General features: G+C 45.0%; 1 protein-coding gene and 1 long non-coding RNA gene across 3 annotated transcripts in view; one reads left to right on the top strand and one right to left on the bottom strand.

Annotated features, from left to right (window-relative positions):
• Window positions 1-2546, bottom strand: part of SLC35F1 (solute carrier family 35 member F1) — a 224625-nt gene extending 222079 nt beyond the window's left edge. Inside the window, exon 1 of one of the 2 annotated variants that reach the window (XM_068184328.1) lies at window positions 1989-2546. In XM_068184328.1, coding sequence (XP_068040429.1) covers window positions 1989-2191 — 203 coding nt within the window. In that variant the 5' untranslated portion in view covers window positions 2192-2546. The remainder of the gene's footprint in view (window positions 1-1988) is intronic. The other variant, XM_068184329.1, reaches the window with a different exon arrangement.
• A 4626-nt stretch (window positions 2547-7172) lies between these two features.
• LOC137469902 (uncharacterized) lies at window positions 7173-7939 on the top strand. Its single transcript, XR_010996773.1, has 2 exons — window positions 7173-7351; window positions 7745-7939. It is a non-coding gene; the product is annotated as an uncharacterized lncRNA (long non-coding RNA).
• The last annotated feature ends 16258 nt before the right edge of the window (window positions 7940-24197 follow it).

Genomic DNA, 24197 nt, shown 5'->3' with positions numbered 1-24197 from the left:
GGAGATAATAAAATCACGAAAAAGGGACTGACTCCTGTTCTTTAGGCTGCTCTTCTGAGCTGTGGGAGATTTCATTTCTAGGTTCAAGTTTATGAATCAGAACAGATTTGAACTTTGGTCACCAGAGCAAATTTCTACCCTTCCCTCCCTTTAAAAAAAAACATAAGAAAATTTTTAAAAAATTAATTAAAAAAAAAAAACAAAACCAAAAAAAACACCATAACCTAGGTATTCTCATTTCAATTATACAATCATATATAAAGAACAACAAATATTGATTTGACATTTTATCTACAGCTCAGTCATGTACATGCATAAGCATGGTAACTGTTTAAAATGTATGAATTAAGCCAACACCTCCATGCAGACTATGGTCAATTTGTTGACTCCCCAGAGGTCATTATTACCACCTTTGCACAGGAGAGCCTATTGCTTTTCTATACGATCTCTTCACCATATCTTCATGTTTCTCCTGGTGCCCCTGGGAAAACATCTTGTCTCTAGTGTCTTGTTTCAGGACTGACACACACCTCAGGATGACCAAGCAGAAGGAGGGATCTTGCAAGCACAGGATGCCTAAGATGACACAGACTGTCGGGTTGAGGAATTGAGTCAATCTTTCAATATGGAGAGTTGCAAAATGCATGTGGTACAAGAAAATGTGTAACTGAGTTGCAGCAGCTCTTACTTCTTTCAACTTCTTTTCAACCCTTGTCATGCTCAAATAACAAAAGATAAGTACTTCCTCTGTCACTGAACTTTGGGGAATTCTCCTGTAATGGTAACAGTTAATTAATTGCGTGTAATAGGGATGTTCTAAGAGCAAATACCTTCATGTATTTTTAACAATGTAACACTTATAGGAATTGTATTTTTTTAATATTTAAAAGCTTCATCTTAAAACCTAATACACCCATTTAGAATAGCTGGGTTCAGTAGCTTGTCCACGTTACATGAATCTGAAACTAAAGCCGGGACAATGAGGCCAAGGCTCGTACGCAACCTTCCCACTGCTGCAACCAGTCTGTTTAGCACGTAAGAGTCATTAGGCAGAAGTGATGGCTCCAGCTGCCTTTTCAGACAGGAGCTCCTTCTGGAGAAGAGCAACCAGTCCATCCAACTGGATGGACTCTGTTTTGTAGTAAAATCCTCTGCTCTAATCAAATGCGATGCAAAAGAAACAACCGGCAGAGAGGGGAGCTTAAAGAATTAACTAAGATGGTTCCAGCGTTTTCTTGTGCCTTCGGTGAAATAATTTACTCCGAGTACCCTGCAGTTTTCCCATCTTTGCACTGACCGCTCTGAGCCACACGCAGGGGCGAACCGAGCGGCTCGCCTCTCGCCAGCAGCCCCCGCGCGCTGCTCCGGGGGCACACGAGCTGCTCGGAACCGGGCAGGGATCCCACACGACGCCACCCGGCACCCCGGAGCATCAGGCCGCGCCCGGCCGCTGCTGGCGGACCCCGGCCGGGAGCCCCAGGGCCGCCCCTTCCCCGCCGCCCTCTCGCCCGCCGCCCGCGCTCCAACTTCCCCGGCGGTGCCTCCGCCGCCGGCCGGGCTGCGGCAGCGGGGATGTGTGCTCCCTCCTCCCGCCGCCCCGCGCCTGTCCGTGACGGGCCAGGAAAGCCGGAGCCGGCGGGAGGCGCGGGGGCTCCGCTGCGGAGGCTGTGCCTCTGGACACGGCAGGTGCGATCGGCACCGGCACCGGCACCGGCACCGGCGGGGAGGGCGCGGGCTGGCGGCTCACGCCGCCGCCTCGGAGGCAACAATGGGCCAGGGGAGGCTCCGCGCCGTCGCTCCCTGCCCGCCCGGGGCTTCTGTGGGGAAAGGCAGTGCCTGCCCAGCCCAGTCCAGCCCGGCCGAGCCGAACCGAGCCTGGCCGGGCCGGGTCGGGGCCCCTCCGACGGCTGGCCCTCGGGACCTGCGCGCCCCAGGGCGAGCGGCACCGTGCCGTGTAGCCAGAGCCCCGCTCCATCCCCTGGCCTCACCTGTTCAGCACTTTCCTGATCCTCTGGCGCACGCTGGAGGAGGGCGCGGAGATGCCGCTCCTGCCGCCGCCACTGCCGCCCTCCGCCGGCAGGTTCTCGATGGTGGCCACGACATGGCTGGGCTGCGGCGGGTGGTGCGGCGGCGGGGGTGGCTGCGGCGGCGGGGGGTGGCGGTGGTGGCGGTGGCGCTCGGGGGAGAGCATCGCGGCGGGGCTGCGCCTCAGCGGAGAGCGGGGCGCATCCCGGCGGGAGAGCGGCGGGCGCTGCTGCCGCCGGCGCTGGCTCCCTCGGCTTCCGGGCAGCTCCAGACCCTCGCCCGCTCCTCCCTCACTGGGCTGCCATGCAGCGAGGGGCGGGATGCTGCTGCCGCCGCCAGCGAGTGCCGCTCACGGCCGACGAAGTGGCAGCAGTTTGGCGACCCTCCTCCTCCTCCTCCCACACCCCCCGCGCCCAGCCGGTGCCTCCCCCCGGCGGAGCCGCCGCCGCTGCGCCGCCTCGATCCCCTTTGTTCCTGCTCGCCACCGCCCCGCGCTCCCCTGGCGCGCGGCTGCTGCCGCGGCACGGCCCGGCCCGGCCCGGCTCGGCACGGCGCGGAGCCCCTCGGAGCCCCTCGGAGCCCGGCGCGGCGGCGGCGGAGCCCTGCGCGCCGCGGGGCCGCCGGCCGAGCGCGGCCGGGGCCGCCAGGGGGAGCCCGCGGCGGCGGCAGCGCCCCCGCAGCCCGCGGGGCCAGCGCGCCGGGACCCCGGGGCAGCGCGGCCGGGGCCGGTCCCGCGGGGGTCCCGCCCGCCCGAGAGCTCTGCCGGCGTCCAGCTGAGCTCCGCGCTGTGGGGAGAGGGGGAGCAGCGTCGGCAGGACCCCCAGCTTTGCCCCATTAAATGCTCATCGGTTTTTCTTCGGGGTGTTTAGTTGTCTTTTTGGGGTGGGTCCTTTGGGGATGTTGTTTCTTTGCGTTGGGGATGCTCACAGCTGAGCGGCACGGCACTTCCTTCGCTGGCCGGTGCTGTGTGAACACCCGGGAGTTGCCGTGCATTTGTCTTCTGAAACGCGGCACGGCCGGTGTCGTCCTCAGCCAGCCGGGAAAAGTGTAAAGAAAAAATCGCCTCTGAACGACGCCCTGGCTCTTATATTGCCAGAGGCACGTAAGGGACTGAGGGAGGCATGGCAGTCGCTGTAAAGTTCAGAGCTCCATACATTTTTCATAGAGTCAGTGCACTTGAAGTTCATGCCTTGGCGAGCCTTTTTAAAGTGTTGTGTTTCTCTCTTTCAAATACTGGGAGACTCCCCAAAGAGAAATGGAATGAACGTGGGTTCAATATTTCTTACTCTAAAGATAAAGATATTTGACTTCAAAAATTGAATTAGGCTCAGAGGAGGTGTCTTTTTAATCGATCATGTCTCTCTGATCATATTACATTATAATTTTGCTAAGTCCTTTAAGTGACATACATTTGAAATTTCACCTTCATTCTCTTGTTCCCCTCTGCTTTTTTTTTTTTGTCATGGATTCTTTCCCTATATTTCTGTTTGCGTGAACCTTACACAAAGCTGTGAAGATGAGATGAACATTCATGGTAAGCAGGGAAATGGTTGTAAAGCCATGCAGTGTCTCCCAGGGAAATCAGATTGATATGATACTCAGAATTATATTTGCCTGGTTTTTTCTTTTTTTTTTTTTTTCTTTTTTTTTTTTTTTTAATTTTTAGGTTTCAGGTTGGTAATGTGTGTTTATAGGAACTCTTCCTTTTGCCAATATCAATGTTTAATATGTCAGTTTACTCTGAGTACCTGAACAGCCTCTGTCTAACAGGTCTTCAGATGAGATCCAGTGGAGCATGTTGCTTTACCAGAGGAATGCTTTTGAAGATGGGGCTCGCTCACTCGAAATCCTGTAAAGTTCATTCTCTGTTCTGGGCAAACAGCCAGCTGTTTTCAGCGCGAGCCGAATCTCAGTTGAATCGGATTATGCTACTGAGAGATTCTCTTCTCTCCTATTCCCCCCATGGCAACCACATGCTTCCATAAGTGGAGAGAAGATGAGGTTCATTCTCCCTGGCAGCTCTTGGAAGTGGAAGGGACAGAGGCTCGGGAGCTGCAGTGCCCTGCAGCCGGGCGGTACAAGGCTACATGCAGGGCTGCCAGCCCCGTGCTGCCGTCCGTGCTGAGAGCCGGCACCGCCTGGGTGCAGCTGTAGCATCTCCCAAGTCGCACACTCAGCTGTGTGTACCTCTCGCACCTGTTTGTTAATGTTTCCATGCCCTCTGTTAAACAGGCTGTTTATCCACACTGTGGCTGGATGAGAATTCTGGAAGCACTCACTGTGACGGTGGAAGAGATGTGTTGGCTTCTGGGGGCTCAGTGGCCATTTCAGACTAATCCGACAGCTGAGCAGATCAGAACAACAGTGTTTGTGTAACTTTATTCCCGCTGATTAAACCAAATGAATGCATACCTGAAGTCCATTTATGGGATCTGCCCATAAATTGGGGGGGGGGGGGGGAGGGGCTATAGGGAAGTCCTGTCCTCAGAGCAGCCCCCTTATTTGGCAGCCCCCTTTTTGGCAATGCAGAGAAAAACTGTAGGTCTGTGCACACAGCCCTACTGCCATTGTGACAAATGGATTTCTTGCACATGTAGGTCCATCATAAATACAATGCCAAACTTTTGCTGTGTCCAATGAAATTACTTCCAATTACTTTTCACTTTGTCTCACCACCACACCATACTACACACAGAGCATTACACCATCCCATGGCTTCATGCTTTTAATATTGCAGCTTAGTCATGCAGGGTTTTTCCATGGTTAGACAAAAGTACCGGGAGGAGCAATTATACAGGATGCATTCTGTTTAGTAGTATCAACAGTGGACTGCATCATACAATCAGTAGGCACTGACTGAGAACAACATTTTTTTAACATTTTAATAGTTGCTCAAGATGCTGTTCCTGTGGCTCAGTGTCCCTCAGTCTTAGCATTCCTGGCATGATTTCAAACAAAGCCTAAGCATGCTCTGCTCCCTTGTAACTGTTACTTCCCATGTTGACATTCAACTATGGCCCAGCTGACACTTTCATTTATGTAACTCCCAACTGGAGTAGTTTTACCAGAATATAGGCATATAATCCATATAATTATGAAAATTTATTTTTTGTTAAGCATTTCACCCCCAGATGAACATGCTAGAGGTTAGTCCGATGACTCCTTTTTGTCGTTTACCCTGAAGAAGCAATTCACCTTCTAGCATTGAATCTGGTTTCAAGTGTAGGTTTTCCAGCACTGTCACATGAGTTTAAACACAGACTCTCAAGGCACTGAACTGTCTCAGCCTTTTTATTCTCCAACAGTCTCCATTAATAAAAGGAAAAAAAAACCTCTCCTTGGTCACCAGAGTTCACAGGGGATCATGTCCTTTTAACTTTTGAGTTTCTGTCAATAAAGGTATACAAAGCTCTTATAACAGTAACCTCAGTGACTGCCTAACACTCTGCCCAGGGGTCTGGCCTAAGCCTAAAACTTGGTGCCTGAAGCACAATCCTTAAACTAGATGGCGAAGACCTCTCCTGGGGCTCCAATCTTGCAGCTGTGCTCTGGTCCCACTTGAGACCTGGAAGGACTTGTGACAGGACCAGAGGCTAACCAGTAACTAGAGGGACAACACAGTACCAGTAAAACTCGTAAGTAGGGCAGCAGTACTAACGAAGAAGGAATTTTTATAAAGGCATGCCCCTATACCTCCAAGTAGGTTGAACAGTTTCCCTGGATGCGAGGACTTGGGCTCTCACCTCTGATTAGCCAAATTTTAGAGATTTTAAACACAATTTTTCCTTTTCCAGCTGAGTCTCCTGGAACTGCTGAAGTTGCTTTTTCTGTTGGCACCCCTTGGTTCCCAGCTCCAAGAAAAGAACCCCAAATTTCAATGGTTGCAGATCTGTGGAAAAACTCTGGGTGTTGTACTCTCAAGGCTGTTTGTCTTATTGCAAGGATTCAGCCAGACAAACTAGACTCTTCTGTCACATTTTTTCAAGGACAGGAAAACTGAGGTACTAAAGCAGCTCTAGCCAAGACAGGGCATGCGCTGTCATTTCTCAATCAACCACCAAGGATGCCAAGAGGAACAATCATGATCTCTTTTTCATCCCTCTGAATGACTATTATATATTTCCTGTTTGATTTTTATTGAATATATAAATTTTATGTTGATATGTAAATTTTAATATTTGATGTAACATTTTGTTTATCTTAAACCTTTTTATTTTATTAAAACATTACTTGATTATGACTAAGAAATCAAATATTACTTTTTTTTCCTTTATTCCTGGAATGAAATAGTTGCAGCTGGAGGGAATGAGATCTTTCATTAACACACTCTGCTGCAACACCAGATGGATCAACATTAGCTCATCCCACTTATTCCTGCATGATGCTCCAGAGAGGGTTTAGTCATATTTCTGGTGAGTTTGGGTTGAGCACTATCCTGAAGATGTAGTGCTTCTGTCTAGCTTATTTGAAAGAAACCCAGGTATCTCTAAAGGCAGAGTGGCATTAGGAAATGCTGTCAGCCTTTTTTATGGTGCTTTTGGGGGACAAACAACAGCCTTGGAGGTAAAATGTTGGTGTGCACAAAAGTCCTTTGCTGAAAATCCTTCCCAGCCTCTTCTTGGGCAAAGCTTATTAGGAGAGTCCAACCACTCCAACCACCTCCCAACACACATGAGAAAGACTCACAGAAGTGAGAGGTTGACTATGACAAAAAAAAAGGAAGGGTAGAGAACAGCAGCGCAATCTTCATGTTATTCCTCAGCCTCCATGCACCACTTTCCCACTTTGGCACCATTGTTACAGATAATCATGGCCTCACAGGACAAGTGGTTACAAAATGAGAAGTCATCAGTCATGAATGATGAGCGTAGTGTGTCTATTCATACATGTTAGTGGATGAACATCTATGGAAAGGCAACATAGCTGTGGGGAATATCAGCACACAGCTCACGTACAGTTCCCAGCCAAGAACTCTGCATCTCATGAAACAAGAGGAGAGGAGCATGGAGGCACAGACAGAGCTGGTCTCCCCACCGGTTCTCTCTTCCTTGCCTTGCATGCGATATGAGACACCCCACCTGCATCGCAGAGAGAGTGAGGAAGGTTGTGGGTGGTGATGTCTATTATTTGCATCCATCATAAAAATACTTTATATTTTTCATTAGCTGCAGAAGGGAATGTAACAACTGACTAATAATTTTCTTTCTTGTAGGGGAATATTCACACACATGCACAGAGACAGGGAGAATTGCATTGCAATGCCTTTGGAGTCTGAGACCAAGCAGCTGCATCCTATAAAGAAGATAGATTATACAATACAGAAAAGGTAAAATTAAATAGAATTTATTCAATTCCATCACCTTCGGTGAGCAGCAAAGGCACAATAAAAAGTACAATAAATAATCTGTGAATGCCTGAGCTTACAATAGTACAAGGTTCACAAGCAGTTCAGAAGCAGAACATCTGGAATAGCTCAGTTTCTCTAAGGAGGAGAATGGGGAGAGCTCCTGCCTCACATGTGATTGCCTCTTCTTTGAGACTTCCTTGCTTCGCTGCTGCAGCAATCATTTCAACATTTTGTCACAGCCGTGCAATCACTGGCAGCTTTTTGACAGTTGCAGACGTTTACCTACTTGTCCTCTTCCTAATTTGCATAAACATAAATGAATCCTGCAGAGATTAATTAAGAACAGTATTAACTTTCCTACTTTGCTTGTAGCATAGGTCACTCACAAACTCAAAACCTCAGACTGGAAAGAGACCTGAATCTCGAAAGCAACAGCTCATCAGCTCATCAGCTCAGGAAGCTGCGGGGAGGCAGACTGCTATTTCCCTTGCTGATATTCAGTACTGAAAAAGCAAGTGGGAAGAAGTCCCTAACATGGCAGGAAAAGAGAAATGAACTTACAATAAATCGTGTATTGCTGGTTTTGTGCAGCTCAGTAGCATTTTCAATCTACTTGTTCTTTTCACAAAAACATGTTAAGATTACTTTAATTTCTCTGTGTGATTCCTGTCCTTCTTCATTGCATTATTAAATGCTAGCCTACAGCATGGCCTGACTTAAATGTCTCTACTTGTCCAGAAATAACAAGATTTTAAAATAATCCTGTTTTTCTATGGAAAAACCAAAACTCTTTTCAATGTCACTGTTCGGCAATCAGAAAATGTGATACACAGATGAGAAAAATCAAACCAATTCCTTTTGATTTTGAGGAAGCAAGTCTTGAAAAGTCCATTTCAGGAGAAATATGACCATTTGATATTGCTTTATTTCCTTACTTATCTGTATTTTATAGAAAACTCTCCAATCCTGCAGGATCTTCTCTGCCTGGGCAATTCAGAGAGCAGGTTGGAGGCATGCTTCAACACACAACTTGGGAAATATTTTTGGAAATTACACATCTCACAGCAGAGGTGGTTTATTAATCCATTTTCAAGCCAGATAATTAACAATCGGTCAAGGAGAGGCCTGGATTTCCAAGAATTAAGTTGCTCTTGGACTGACAGGCATTTCACTGCCCTGGTTTCAGCACACCATCTCCATATAACAGTAGCTCAGTGTAATGTAGAGGCCTGTGATGTACATGAGATCATTTAAGGTGATCTTGAGGTCCTCCTGGCCATGCCCTCTCTGGGTAAACAATGTCCAAACAAACACTCAAGGTGAGAGGTGAGAGATGCAGAATGACAGAATCATTTCAGTTGGAAAGGACCTTGAAGATCACCAAGTCCAGCCATTAACTCAGCACTGCCAAGGCCACCACTAAACCATGGCCTCAAGCACCACATGTATGTGTTTTTTAAATGCCTCCAGGGCTGGTAGCTCAACCACTTCTCTTTTTCAACCTCTTTCAATGTTGAACAACCCTTTCAGTTATGAAATCCTTTTTAATATCCAATCTAAATCGCCCCTGGTGCAACTTGTCCTGTCAGCCTGGTGCTTATTATGTGTGAGAAGAGACCAACCCCCACCTTGCTGCAATCGCCTTTCAGGCAGCTACAGACAGCAATAAGGTCTCTCCTGAGCCTCCTCCTGTCCAGGCTAAACAACCCCAGCTCCCTTGGTTGTTCCTTGTAAGACTTATTCTCCAGACCCTTCACCAGCTCCACTGCTCTTCTATGGCCATGCTCTAGCGCCTCAATGTCTCTGTTAGTGAGGAGCCCAGAAGTGAACACAGGATTCAAGGTGTGGCCTCACCAGTGCCAAGTACAGGGGTACAATCACTGGTCCTGCTGACCACACTGCTTCTGATACAGGCCAGGACTGCCAGATTCCAGGGCAAAGTGACACAGCAGTTTTGCTGGACAAGAATTTCATCTGGGAAAATTATTTCAACATTTAAAGCAAACCACCTCAGGAGAAAAATGAGAGCTCATTTTGTAAGGGAGAAAAGCTGTTAGATGGACTGTGGAGAAATTAAAGGGCCTTCCCAAACAGTAAATGTGTTAACCTCTAGAGAAAACCAACCATACATATTGTATGCCTTAGCAGTATTGTAATATATCTCATTGACAGACTTTTGTCCTATTTAACAACACCAGAGGCCTCCATGTTTCTAATTATTGCTGTCATATCTCCCATGGGGAAACAAAATGGTAGGGCTGAAACTGAAATTAAACCCACTGGAGATGCAAGTAAGGTCCCAGGGAGTGCAGCCCCAGCCCTGACTGAGTGCAGGTGCAGTGTGGTGCTCCCTCCTCCCCCAGAGCCATGGGGAGAGGGGTCCAACTGAGGACAGGCTGCAGAAGACAGGAGCAGAAGGGTTGTGCTTTCAAGCAGTGGTCATGACAGTGGTGCAGGTTTAGCTTTTCCATCTTCATTTCACCTGCACCATTTGAAACGGTGCTGCTGTGACCACAGCTGTGTCTTTGCTGGCAGTGCCTACCCTTCATCATCTATTCAAACTTCTCATGTCTTCTCTCTCCGGCCTTGTGTACATCTAGTCCCACCTGCATCACCTCCCTTGCACAGTCCCACCTTCTCAGATCCAAAAATCTGTGACAGACAACACAGCAACACTTTAGTTAATGCTACAGGGAAGGAGAATGACTGACCTTTGCACTGACTTTGCTCCTTTCTATAATTTTTAACTTCCTGAGACTTCCCAGGACTGTCAGAATCCTGGTTACACCTTGAGGCTACCCTAGAGTGTGGGAAATACAAGAACAAACCTGCTCTTTTCCTAGCATGACAATGCTCTAAAGACACCAAATCAGAGCATCTTTAACATAGAGATTACAACAAGCCAGGTGCTTTATTAACTCCATCAAGTAATGACACAGACTGCCCAGATGGAAAGTCTCCATCCTTGGAGGTTTTCAAGATCCAACTAGTGAAATCACAAGGTACCTGGTTTCTCAGGAGGTAGGACCAGAGTCTTTCTGTGTTCCCTTCAAGGAAAGTTATCCTGCAGTCCAGCGAATTAGGATTTTAGTTGTGCCAAGCTATGTTTCAGCAGTGTGTAACTGTGGGGTCAGAAAAACCCAGAAGGGAAAAGAGGCGGAAAGAGTAACCTTTTCACTACTTCTCATTTTATTAGGCTAAAGTTACAGAAAAACACGAAAGGATGAGGTTCTATAAAGTGACTTACTCCCACATTCTTCAAGAACAAAAATAAAATGTGTGTGAATAAAGGAACAACAAAGCGCTTGACAAATGCAAATTCTTAATTACTCATATTTATTGGAAGGAGTAGCAGAAATTCAGCTCTCTTGCCATATTCCTTGATGGACTGGAGAGAGGAGCACCTCTTAGAATTATTGTCTCAGTAAGATTCAGTAGGTATGTGACTGACTGGCTGTTTTAGTGTATCCATCAACAGGGGCAACAACTAAAAAAAAACTGATAAAAATCAGAATACTTCCTTTGGAAGCAGCACTTTTTAGGGATATTTATTATTGGTTTCTGGTGATTCTTTATATCTGGTGCATTTTTGTGAGATGCCTTAATCTTTCAAAAATAAAGATTGATCTCCAGGTATTAACAAGTTCTCCTTTCAAAGTGTAGAGTGCCTTTCCATGTTATCTTTTTTTTCATGTGTCAATTTGTTTTGCAGGCCTTGTTGGCAAGACATAACTGCAATTCTGTGAGTGAATGAGAGGAGGAATTGTTGTTAAGCCAAGTCCAAAAGCTAGTGTGCTGAAGGAATTAAAGATTAAATGCATAGCATTTTGGGGCAAGAAAATCACACCTGCTAGTCACACTTTGCAAATAGGTGAACTCTTCGAGTTATTAATGAAAGTTGCTGTCAGGTTCAAGGCTTTAGTAAATTATTATTTATTATATTCGTTCTGAATTACTGAAATAGTAGCAGCAGACATGATTAACAGGATGACTTGTGCTTAGGAAGGTAGCACCTAAAGACGTCATTATGTCAGCATCATCAGCAGTGTTCAAGATGAAGAAGGATGCATAGAAAGTGGAATTATTTCCATGGCTATCCCCGATTCATTCCAGAAGTTAGATTTGATGATCAGAGAGTCATGTCCCACATATAGTCTGAGAACATGCTAATGGTTAATAAAGGATTACCTGAATGAAGACTAAATTTTGAAAAGACATATGGGAGCCAGAGTCTATGGGCAAAAGTGTTGGACCAAATTCAGCTCTTTTTGCTGACTGGAGTGTTAACTTCTCTTGACTTGGTCATTTTAACTTATTCTCAGAGCATTTTCAACTAGCTCCCATGCTAAACAACTGATGCAAGACATGGATGGAAATTTTATTTGGTTTAAGACTTTTGCTGCAGGTGTATAAACTGCTCTTACAAATACAGATCTTCTGATTTCTACACACATTTGTACCAAACTGCAGACCTGGAGCCTCTGCACTTAGGATGGAGAGCAAGGAAACAGGATGAATAATGTGCTTGTCCTGGTGTACAAGCAGCCAGGATTTGCTTCTTCCTAAACTGGGATTAATGAACATGTCTGTCATATTCTGAAAAGTATTTGACTGTTGTGCCAACAGAAGCAAGAGCTATTCTCAGTGATAAGAACTACTTAGCAGACAGATATAATGTCCGTGTTGAAGTAAAAGCAAGTAAATCCCACCATAATGTGCTCCTGTACATACTGTGAAATCCTTCTTAAGGAAGCACAGGCCTGGGTAACAGAGTTTAAATCCAGCTGAGATGTCTAGGACTGCTTTTTCAGCTTTCTCTGACTCAGTAACACAGCACAGAACTGGAGAGAAAGTACCAGAAGGATAGTAACATGCAAAATATTTCACAGCATCACCTGAAAACTGACTTGCACCCATTAAAATGTATTGCCTGACAAGTAATCCTGTAAACTACTGCTTACTGCCCCATGAAAAGCCTGCCAGATAATGCCAGCCTTTCTGCTCACTCCCCTTCCTTGGAGAAGCACAGACTGCATATGCAGTTTGAGATTCAACTCCCTCCACCTCAATCTTTCCAAAGAATTTACCAGAAAGAAAAATTAATGCAACAAAGTTAATGTTACTGAAGGTAAAGTGTCTTTTCAAAATTTATGAAATGCACAAAGACATTTCAAATTTTACATCCAAGACTTCTAGTAAAGAGTGGAAATCTATGATACAATAAACATAACCTACCTTGTGCTTGAATCCCTCTGGATTTGAATCTGAGTCCTTTTGAAATTACAAGGAAGAGCAGATGGGTTGATGCAAGATGCAACCTCAATACTGTGGTCCAGGAGCAAAGAAACCACAAGCCCCCTGCAGCACAGCATCTGCCATTCAGTGAGTGTCAGCAGTTCAGTGCTTTGTGGATTAAAAGAGAGATTCTTCTGTTCTTCAAAATACCGTAAGTGGTCAGTACAATACCTGCACATGGGACATTTATTTACTCCAGATGAGGATCTCCTGTATAACAAAAATCTGCCATGTGTCCAAGCCACATGTCATGACAAAATAGCAACTTGTTCATTCAAGTTGAATCAAAAGTGTACAAAAGTGTACAAAATCTGTACTGAAAGTAATTCAAAGTATTTCGTGGATGGGAGGCTGGACATGACTGGGCAATGTGCACTTACAGCCCAGAGCACCAACTGTGTCCTGGGCTGAATCAAAGGTGGTACGGCCAGAAGGGCAATGGAGGTGATTCTGCCCCTCTGCTCTGCTCTGGTGAGACCGCATCTGCAGTGCTGCATCCAGCTCTGGGGTCCCAGCACAGGAAGGACATGGACCTGTTGGAACATTTCCAGAGGAGAGACATCAAGATATTTAGAGGGATGGAGCATCTCTCATACAAGGAAAGGTGGAAAGAATTGGGTTTGTTCACCCTGGAAAAAAGACAGCTTGGGTGACCGAACTGCAGCCTTCCAGTACCTAAAGGGACCCTGCAAGGAGGAGACTTTTGACAAGAGCATGTAGTGACAGGAAAAGGGAGAATGGATTCAAATTAGAAGAGAGATTCAGATTAGATATTAGGTGAGTTTTTGTTGTGAGGGTGATGAGACAATGGAAAAAGTTCCCAGAGAAGTTGTGGGTCCCCATCCCTGGAAGTGTTCAGGACCAGGTTGGATGGGACTCTGAGCAACTTAGTCTAGATGAAGGCATCCCTGCCCCTGTCAGTAGTGCTGGAACTAGATAATCTTTAAGGCCCTTTCCAACCCAGACCATTCTATGATTCTATGAATAGTACCATAATTGATTATGGTATTTCCACCTGCTGGACCAGTTGCTGGCTTAGGAGTCCCTGTCGGTGACATACATCCCTGTATTAGGGGATGAATACAAGAGTCATTGATAGGAGTCACACTCCAGTCACTTTACTTAAAATAAAAGAATTTTACAAGTTAAATAAAAGCTATCTGTCTGTCCTTCCCAAGGGACTGGATTTCAGACAGAGTGAGACATTGTCTTGCTTTGTAGATTATTTGAGGACTGCAGTACCCACAGGAGGTGTTTGCAATGAGTAGCTGTACGTGAGCTCTGGAGCTGTGTCCAGTGGTAATGCAGCAGTAATCTGTGCACAGAGCAAGACAGAAATCTTGGTGGACCCCTTACAAGCTGTGAGGTTATATCACAGTAAGCAGTGCAAGCAGCTGCAGTAGCTTTCTGAAAGGTCTGGAGGGTTTAACAGCTACAGTATAGCAACAAAACTAACCAAGAAAATGTCAGGGTGACAATTTTGTAGGCTTTCAGCATAAAGCTTGGAGACACCCTGAGCATTCTCTGGAAGCCAAACCATATTTCTTTTTTTTTACAATCCCTACCATGTGCCTGAAGGTCAGCACTTCTGTTTCTGACACAGAGAGCTCTTCAGGAGTCTCTTGCAGTGTTTTGGGATGATTTTGCAGCAGGTTAATTTTTTTTCTTTTTTTCAGCACAGGGTATTGCCTATGTACAGCAAAAATTATGTTGAGAAATGACAACTAAATGGGATGGAAAATGCAGGCTTACGACCATCATTGCTGTCCTGAAATTTTCCTACTCCCCAAACCCTGCCCAGCTGTGTGTGTTTTGCCCATTTCTATGCCTCTGTGCCATCTTCTTTGCCTTCTTCCACCATTTTACTGCTTTTTGCAACACACAGGGTGGGATCAATGAGATACCACACACAAGGTGGTATCAACAAGATCCATTTTTCTCCTGCAAAGGAAGAAAACCTAAGCTTTGGCTCTTTTCCTTTACCTTGTGACTTTGCCAGTCTGAGTGCACTGGTTAAAAATGAATCATGACTGGCATTCATGATAGGAGCAGAACTGATGCAAGATAAATCAACAGCAACATGGGCTAAACCGGCTTCACTACCTCTATCATAGTAATTTACCTCAGTTTAAATCAATTTAATTAAACGGACTCACTTTTCTGCTAGAGACAAGGCTTTACAGTGTGCCAGCTTTAATCCATTGACTGAATTAAAATAATAAAAAAGGGGTGGCTGGCAACTTTCAGGTTCAAGATGATGAGTGACTGGTAGTGTCATGGAGAAGGAGCCATACAAAGGTATCTGGATGTGATCTTAAAAGAAGAAAATTATTCAGAATGAAGACATTTCTCTTAGAGTGCAGTGCTGTGTAGTAAACAATTGTTTCCTGAATTGTAACCCTGTGCATTATCAATATCCTTGTAACCCTTGCCTCTGGCGGACAATCACCTCTTAACAGAGTAAAAAGCCTTGCATGCTGACAGAGACAGCATAAATGATCATTACATATTAATAGCTGGCCACTTTACAAAGTAAAACTTACTGGTTTAAATCACTTTCCCCTTAAAACCACTTGTTTCTAGAGTAAGTCACGCCCCTGGTGAAGGTGGAATAATACAGCTATGAGTTTTACTTAAAAATTTATATTAGTTTGGGCATCTGGAGATTTAGTTCAGCTCAGATTGTTAGTGAGAACTTCCTCAATGGTAGTTTGAGTCTCCTAAACTCTCCAGGCCAGCCTACACTTTGCTGCCTCTCTGCAATACTTTCAAGTAGACTGTTATGTGCAATTACTGTATCATGGGATATTTTGGGAAGCAACAACAGAGATCTCTGGTTTAAATGCTCACAGGCACGGTAGTCTATGAAGCCCTGCCCTTTCCATGGAGAGCATTTTGTTTATGGCTGGGGCCATTTTTACCAGACCCAGTTTTGTAGAGCTCATCAGTTGCAATAAGACAAAGAATGACTTTATGTGAGAACTCTTCATCATCCTTCCTCTCCAGCTGACAGATGACCTCCAAGCAAACATCATTTTCAAGCCCCTCCATTACAGCAAAGTTGACTTATTGTCATGTCACTGTTGCTGGAAGCTGCTCTGCCTGCACTGTGGCCACTCAGAGGCTCCCATCAGAGAGTGAGATGACGTTTCCAAGTTAAAATTTTCCCCTGTAGAAGGGGAAACTATTGAAGATTATTTACATGCAGTTTCTCATTCTGGGTGAGACTAAATTAATTTCAACTGGATCTTATTTCCCTGAAAAAAAACCCAAACTATTCTAAACTCAATGATAACAACTCCTAAAAAAAAATTTTAATCAGGGTTTTGTCTCTAAGAACAAGTAAGATTCCACTTTAACCCAGAAATGTTCTCATACAACTACTTCTGTTTTTCTGAGGGCTGATTTTATTTGGCTGACTTCTTCCTGTCTGGTTTCTGACTTTTTTTTTTTTCCTCCAGAGTCTGTCTGATGTCTAAGGAGCAAATCACAGCAAATAGTTCCTGCCTTGTCCAACTAATTGCTACACTGACACTATGATCAACAGCAAAAGGAGTAAGATGGGAATTTGAGCAAAAACAAAGTGAAATGCTTGGTAAAACAGGCAAAAAAAGGAAAAGACAAGACTAGGAAACCATCAGTGTTGCACTCAAATCCCTCCTACCATGTTTGTTTTATTTTTCTCCTAGTAACAGAATTGATCATCAGAGTGCTCCCTCAGGTCTGCTTGCTATCTTGTTTGCCACAAATAAGTACATTTTGATAGTGTTAGACTCCTTAATTACTGGCCACTACTCTTGCAATAGTAGCATGATGCATTTGTCCATCCTCTTCTAGGAAACATTTTTCTTGTGTCCTATTTGTTTCTCTTACTCTTCTTGGCAATTTGCAGTTTAGGATAAAAGGGCTTTGTCTGTCATAGCAAAGTCACATGTAACTGCTGCCAGCTTGAGTTTTGTGTGGAATGCATTTTAAAGCTTTTGCCTTGATTGGCAAAAAATGAAAGGTTCACACTGAGTGTTTTCCATTATTGAGAAAAAATCCTCAAAAGAGCTCCATCTCTTGTACCAGTCTGGATAGTTACAGTACAGGCTCAGATATTGGGACTCTTGGCAATAGCTAAGAAGATACATCTGGAGTGTTGTTCAGCTGGGCTCTAAAAATTTAGACTGCTGAACGCAACCCCAGATTTGGGTATCCTGGACCAGTAAGCTCAATTGCATTCAAAATTTTGTTTCCAAATGAGGGAGGGGCTACTAAAAGTTGGACTATGATTTTGTGGCTTTGTAAGATAAGGTCCTCGGTGGCAGTACCAGCCTGAGGAATTGGTGGCCTCCCTTTCCTCTTCCTCACCACCCCATGTCTTCCTAATGTTCTACTCAAATAGATTTCTGCCTGAGGCACTGTTGTTCCACAACACTGTGAATGTGCTGAAGGAATCAACAGAGTTGGTCCAACAATGTTTTCAGTTGGTCATTTTTAGGCTGGGCCAGTTCTGTGCTAGGTTTACATGAAGGTCTGGTGAGGAGAGCTGGGCAAGCAGCAGCAATTTAGCAGCAACCCCTTAGCACCACGGATCGTGCTGCAGTGTGGAGACTTTGTGTCATGAAAGCAAAGCTGAGGAGAGGATTGCCAAAGGGCTGGGTGCCACTATACTACCAAGAGAGCCCCCATCACTTGTGGTTTTCAGATTTTTACTCATTCAGTTGACAGAGTGGCACTAAATCAAATACTTAGGTCAATTAAGTGACCTCATTTGCAGAAGTGTAGCTCCCACGTGTGTCACATTCAGGGTTAGAAGCCAAATTTCTGGAGTTTCTTTCCTAACACGAGGCCAGGCTTGCCTTCTCACAGAATGACACCTGGCAGAAAGGGCCTTTGTGCCTGCCTCAGGAAAATCCTGCCTGCTGCCTGAGGTTTGAGTAAGGAGATTATCTCTGCTTCCTCACCTGTAAAAAGATAATTATACTGCCCAACTTTCTAAAGAACCTTTGCATCTCCAGATAAAATATACTACAGAGAAGCTGTGCTACATTAATTATTCAAGCTAAATTAAATTAATGAAGACTGTGGAAACTCAGTTGCTTTTGTTTCTTTTTTTAATGTGCTAGGTTCAGATTCTGCAGTGGCCTTTGTGGTCTCAAAATATTCTGAAAGCAGAGCACTACTAGCTCACAGCTCTGCTGAAAATATTTTCCTCATTGTCTGAAAATATATTAATTTAATTATTGACAAGTCCATTTGTGAGAGAGCTATTGAAGCGTGACCAGCTCACCACAGTGTTTTCTCTAACCACAGAATGCCACAGGGAGTGAAAAATGAAAAGTCAATGCAATCTCTGTGAGACAGCGAGACGGATTTATGAGGAATTACAGGCTGGTTTATAAGGAAAAAAATTCTCATATGGACAACAATGTAGGATTATAAGGACACGTCTTGCAGTGTCCAGGACCTGGACAGAACATGTACAATGTCACTCAGGATGCCTTAAATCCTTTGCACCAGTTCTTTTGGGGTAGCTGTGCTACCGTCCCTGTTGTGGACATCTCTAAAATCCCCTCCCCCTTTCTCTGTCCCCAAGAAGCCAGGAAATACCTCCAGCATGAAATTCTGCAATTCTCACCCCATAATTTGGGATGTGGGGCTGCCAGCACTAGTTTGCTGGTAGCCTGCAATAGCAGCTTAACTGAAATAAAATTATTATTTATTTTGCCAAAAAGTTGCACAGCTTTTGGTAGAACAGATTTAAGAGGGGTGCCTTACACACTATATTTGTACTCATCCTTAATTTTCCTTGATGGAACATAGGCAGACATGGTATTTTCCCCCAATATCGAGAACTGGAAGCCGGCTATCAGGCTTGCAGCCTATTTCCTGAGATTAATTTTTTTTTTCAAACATATCTTTAGCCTGTCAGCTTTTTCTGTTTCACATAATTCCCTGCCCTTTTTTGGAACCTTGGAGGTGGAAGCAGGCTGGAATACTGGAGGAGTCTCCCAGCCTGTCTGAGTAAAGACAAGACATTGTTATCCTCATTCCTTTGAAGCTGAGTACCTGAGCCTTGCTTAACAAGGTCATTATTTTACTTTTCCTTGCTCAGATCTGTAAAAATCCCATTATTGCCTGCTTTCAATTGACTCTATGAATTCAAACAAAGCAGTAGAAGATGTGGGGAGGGGACAGGAGGAGCAATATAGCATTAATCAAAGGGTCGTGCATGTATTTTCCCAGTTTGCCTCACTTTGTTACCACAGAATTCCACGTGATCCTGAAAACATGGATTCTTGCCTAGAGCCTATAACAAACAACCTGTCATCACTGTGTTTCTGTTTATTTAACTTAGCAAAGGGATCATTTCTGTCTGGCACGCAGCAGAGCGGAAAGGCAGGAGGGGAGCGGGCTTGGCCATGCCACCCACTTCCTGCTGCTTAGGCAAGGCTGGGCTGAGTCCCAGTGCCAGTCCCAGCCCCTGCTGGCCCTAAACTGTGCCTGAGGCTGTGGACACAGCTTGGAGAAGGCCTCTGTCCCAGGGAAGGGCAGGGGCTTTGTAATTCACTGCAAAGTACCTGCCTACCTACCAGCCAAGCCAACAGGTTTGTTTTTTCCCAGAGGCAGACCTCAGACCCAGACATCAGACCCAGACTCACACTGCACTGCTGGAAGGGACAGAGGGAGGGAGGGAGGGAGAGAGGGAACATCATCTGCTCAAGGTGAGGCTTTGGCAGCTGCTGAGAGCATCCATTGGCATGAAAGTAGAGCTGAATCCAAGCCTACCTGAAATCTGAAGGGAAAGGATAAGGTTCAGGGAGATCCAGCTACCTATTCTCACTGCTTTGTCCTCTTCCTTTTCTGGGTGTGCTTCAGGTTAAAAGCAGCTGTGGTTTGGAGCAACTGTACTGAACCACTAGAAAGAGGCACACTGCCGGGGAGGACTGTGGAGGAGCCCAGTTCAGGTAGGTCTGCTGTGCTTCCATGGCAGAGTAACACGGGGCTGTGGCCCAGGGGTAGTAGGACTCCAGGCTGTGCTGTGAAGACGAGCCATGTCTTCCCCTGTTAAGGGCTTCACACCATCTCCTCACAGCATGCAGCTTCTGTGGCTGAGGCCAGGCTGTGGCCTGAATCCCAGCATTTGGAGCCAGCTGCTAGCTACAGGGATGCATGGGCTGTGGTGTGGCTCTCTAGCTGCTGAATGCCCACAGGGGAACCTTTATATTAGGGTGCAATTAAAGTACATGTTTTCCTGTGGTCTGTACATGTTAAAGTACATGTTTTTGTGGTGGACATCTCTCAACCTCAGCCACACACAGCGAACCAGAACACAAAGGCGTTACATTTTGGGAAACGCCATGATTTTTTTTTTCCCCCACAAAAATAAATCTCAGTCATTAGGAATGTGTCTATAAAACCTACTTGATATCTCAGTTTTATTGAGGTGAAATATGAACAAAGTGGTGAGTGCATATGGATGTTCTTGGTTAACTAGCTGGTGAGGAAAGAGTGTTTTTTACTCTCCTTGTTCCCCATGCAGTAAGCACAACAGAGTTCCTCACACTCATTATTTGATCACCTCCAAAAATAGATTCCTGCATATTTCATCCACCAGAAACTTGCAGAGAGAGAAAAGACCTACTTTTCTTTTTTCTTCCTGCCAGTTGTGCCTGAAGCAATGTCACACTCTGAGCAACTACTGGGCAGCTTTCTTACTTTCTTCTCTTCACAAGGAGATGGCTACACAAATGTCAGGGCCCTGAGGGCACCAGAGGCCCTACTGCTCCTGCCCAGCCTTTGCTGGATCCACCTGGAGCCAGAAGCCCCATTTCAGCCTAGCTCCGGGTCAGACCCTGCCCCACTGACACCACAGCAGCGCTGGCTCTGTGTTGGGATCTCTTGGTTGTACATCTCAGCCTTGTCTCTATCCTGTCTCCTGCACCCTCTCCTTCACCTCCTGATGGGAGCTCCTGGATAGTCCTTGGCCCTTATCGCTTCCCATGTCAGGCCATTGGTGGACTTTGTCACAGCCATTGTCTCTGCCCACCACAGCCGGAGCCAGGGGAGCAGCATCCACTGGAGAGGACATGGCCTGCGCTGGAGTCACCCGCAGGTCCCAGCTCGTGCCCCTTTGGGAAGAGCTGTCCCTCCCTGAGGAAACCAGCTCTGACAATACAAGTGTGGAAAAGTGATGGCAATGAGCCACCTTCATCATGCAGTGTTTCTGTGTTCAGGCAGTAAGGGGCATCACTGACTCTGTGCTACACGCACAGGAAACTTGCAGCCTGAGTCATGTGTGTGGTGGTGGTTTTGCACAGGAGCAAGGGGAAGGGATGGCGCTCAGACTCCAAGGTCCTCCTGCTTTAGAGCCGTCTAAAAGTCTTTAAAGCACCCATTTAACCATCTGTAATTTTAGTTCTATACCTCACCAGTTATGTGTCTTGTGATAATACCCGGTTCTTAGCAAATAAAGTCCTCTCAAGCCTTTCTTCACATAGTAAAGGCTTCTCTGACCTTCCCAGACAATCCTCTCCTGTTTGTCAATCTGTCTCTTACTGGGAGACACAACACTCCAGCCTTGGCCTTGAAATTGCCCAGCCATGAGGAGATGCTGCTCCCCTCAGCCTGTGGTTTCCCCCTGTATAGCACAGCCCAGCCCAGCTGCCAGCAAGTCTGTATCAGCATGGCCAAATGAGATGTTCCTGTTTTCTCTGCCCATTCACACCCTCTCCTCTGAACTGTCTCCAGCTGATCCCATCTTTTCTGAAGGTACTTCAGAAAAAAATAACAGCAATGTCCACCTGTGGAGCAGATATGCATCTCTGTGAGCAGATCACAAAAGGGACACAAAGCTCAAAACCAGCTTCCAGAATACAAACAAGATAGTTATAGTGATGACAGATCTTGTGACAAGTCACCTTGTTGTTTCTCATTTTTCCCAAATATAGAAACGCTGACATTTCTATCTTTTCTTTAAAAAACAGTTGAATGCCTTATGAACAGGAGAGATGAAGCCAAACCTTCATACCCTTCTTACATTTTATTACTTTGTCAAACTAGCATTTGATAGCAGCAAGACTGTGACAGAACACAGGTTTTTTATAAATATTGCCTAAACTGCACCCTAACTTCCTCACCTTTCTTTCAGCGTCATTCCTATTTCTTATTCTCTTTCTTTCATCATAGTAATTTCCTTCTGACTCTTATTTCTCAAAATCACTGATCCTTCTCCTGGTTAATTTAAGCTTCTAAAATAGCTATGAAAAAGCTTATTTTCCCAAAGAAAAAATAAAATGCTGACATCAGACAATAAATCACTTCGAAGAGTAAAACTACTAGTATTTCATATTCAGCAATAAAAGACAGACAAATGACAAAGAGAAGTTAACTTTTTAAAAGTTACTAGAAGCGTGGCTTAAGAAAAATACAAAACACACACACATGTATATAGATAAACAAACAAGTAACTGCAAAATATCTACTAACTCTAACTGGGAAACAGACATCAGGAGCATCAGATTCTTAGTCTAGTTCTTCTTTCTGCTTATGTGAGATAATTTTTTCTTCAAAAAGTAATTATCAAGCACAAAGCAGATATTCAATTTGTCTTTCATTGTCCAAAGTTTTCCCCACTGATAAATTGAGACTATGCTTTGGAATGTGGGAAAACAAAGGGAGAGCAATTATGACTGAAATATTAGGACTTATGTTTTATATTTGCAAAATTTAGTATTTTCCAAGTTTTACTCCAAGGGTGAGATTCTCATGACTTAACTGTAGCCATGCAGGGCTGTCTCAATTGCTGTAAAGCATCACACCAGTCCCCAGGTACTGGTCCAAGCTGTGTGGCAGGTTTTGAGCCATGGCTCTCAGCCTTGTGCAGATGTTTTGTGTGCCTGAAATGGCATGAATTTCCTTTGTTCAGACACTAGAATTGCAAAAATATCAATGACAGGCCCCCTCACTCCCTGTGTCAAAAAGGATTGATAAAGACCAAGAAACTTTCAGTCATGTGTCTCTCAGCTTACTTTCTGTATCAGCAAATTACTTCAGGAGTGCCATGAAGTGCAAAAGGAGATGGATGCATTAGGGATAAGCATGTGAAAGGCAGTCCCAGCAACTGTGCACAGACAAGAACAGGTCCTAACCTCAGCCCAGTCCTAAACAGGTCCTAAACCCAGCCTCTCTGAAGAAGAGGAAGGTCACACTATTCCAGCAGTAGCATAAGCCATGCCAGCCTATTAAGCACTACACACAATTCCAGAGAGCAGGTCAACACAACAAGGAAATGCAACCCAGATACCTTGTTTATCTAGCAGGGAGTGAGAAAAGATGCTGCTGTTGGTTTCAAATTAAAATGTGTTTTAGTACTCCAGTGCTCTCTGGAGTGTTTATTGTATCCATCTGTCATTGTTGGTTAGCTACATGTCCTGACATATATTGCATGTACTTTAGAAAACTGAGATTCTCAGCATTTCCCCAATTCCTAACATTTAAAACTATCTGATCCCCCATGGGATATCTGAATTTGCAATGCTATTGAGCACAAGTATTCCTCCTCAGCATTTCAGGTAATACTGAGAGGATGAGCTGCATAAAGACATTAAATGTTAGCACATATTAAGAAATCACAAGAAGATGGGGGCTTTCTTGCCAAACCCTTATCTGCTTGATTTTGGAATCCCACAACTTCAAGGAAGCTGAGTAGGAATAACAAACTGGAAATAGCCTTTGCTATAAAAGGAAGGGACATTCCTACATTTCATAAGCCATTAGAATCCAGATTGTGAATGCCAAGAGAAATAAAGGTTGTGCACTCTGCTAATTACAGATTAAGTTTACTGACCCAACTCTCTTAGCTGGGAATACTTACATCACCAACAGATTAATGATGTCTTTAGCAACCTAATTTACAAGCTGCCAATTTTGACTATAATCTGCAAAGTGGCTGTTTGTCCAAAATTTGCCTGCCTCATGTGGCTGCTTGCTAGATGAGTAACTCTGGAGTGGAAAGAAAAAAGAGGAAAAAGGAAATTTTCAAAGGATCTGCTCAGTAATGAATTTATTCATGATGCCAAAACCCACAGTAATCTGCCTCGTCCCCAGTGTGCCTTTACTTGGTTCGAGTCCAGGTGGTACATGGAGCCCAACAGAAGAGGACTCTTACCCTACCAAGTTCACCACCCTTGGTTTAGGCTGTTGTTTACTTCAAACAGCCATTTTCCATAGAGGGGGACCATAGCATCCAACATCAGAGAAGCAGCACAATCCATTTTGTCTGGAAGAACCTCACAAAGAAAAAGCAAATAAAATCCAGAGACCCATGGGCAGAGATGCATCTCAGTCCTTGCCCATCTCAGTGAAGCCTAATGGAGCATGGCCAGAGGTGGAAAGGTGTTATGGAGGCACTTTTGTCTGTTTACTTTCTGGAAAACTTCCTTTTCCTTCCCTCTGTGTAAATTTGCTTGTGAGTTGTTAAATCTTCCTTGGCAGCTTTTTGTGGAGGTGAGGGTCAGAGGATGGAGGGCTCCTAGCACTCAAA

The sequence above is a fragment of the Anomalospiza imberbis genome, chromosome 3, assembly GCF_031753505.1.
Source record: "Anomalospiza imberbis isolate Cuckoo-Finch-1a 21T00152 chromosome 3, ASM3175350v1, whole genome shotgun sequence".
In the NCBI taxonomy this organism is placed as follows: domain Eukaryota; kingdom Metazoa; phylum Chordata; class Aves; order Passeriformes; family Viduidae; genus Anomalospiza; species Anomalospiza imberbis.
The sequence above is the reverse complement of the archived record's forward strand: the minus strand, read 5'-3'. Positions and strand labels throughout refer to the sequence as shown.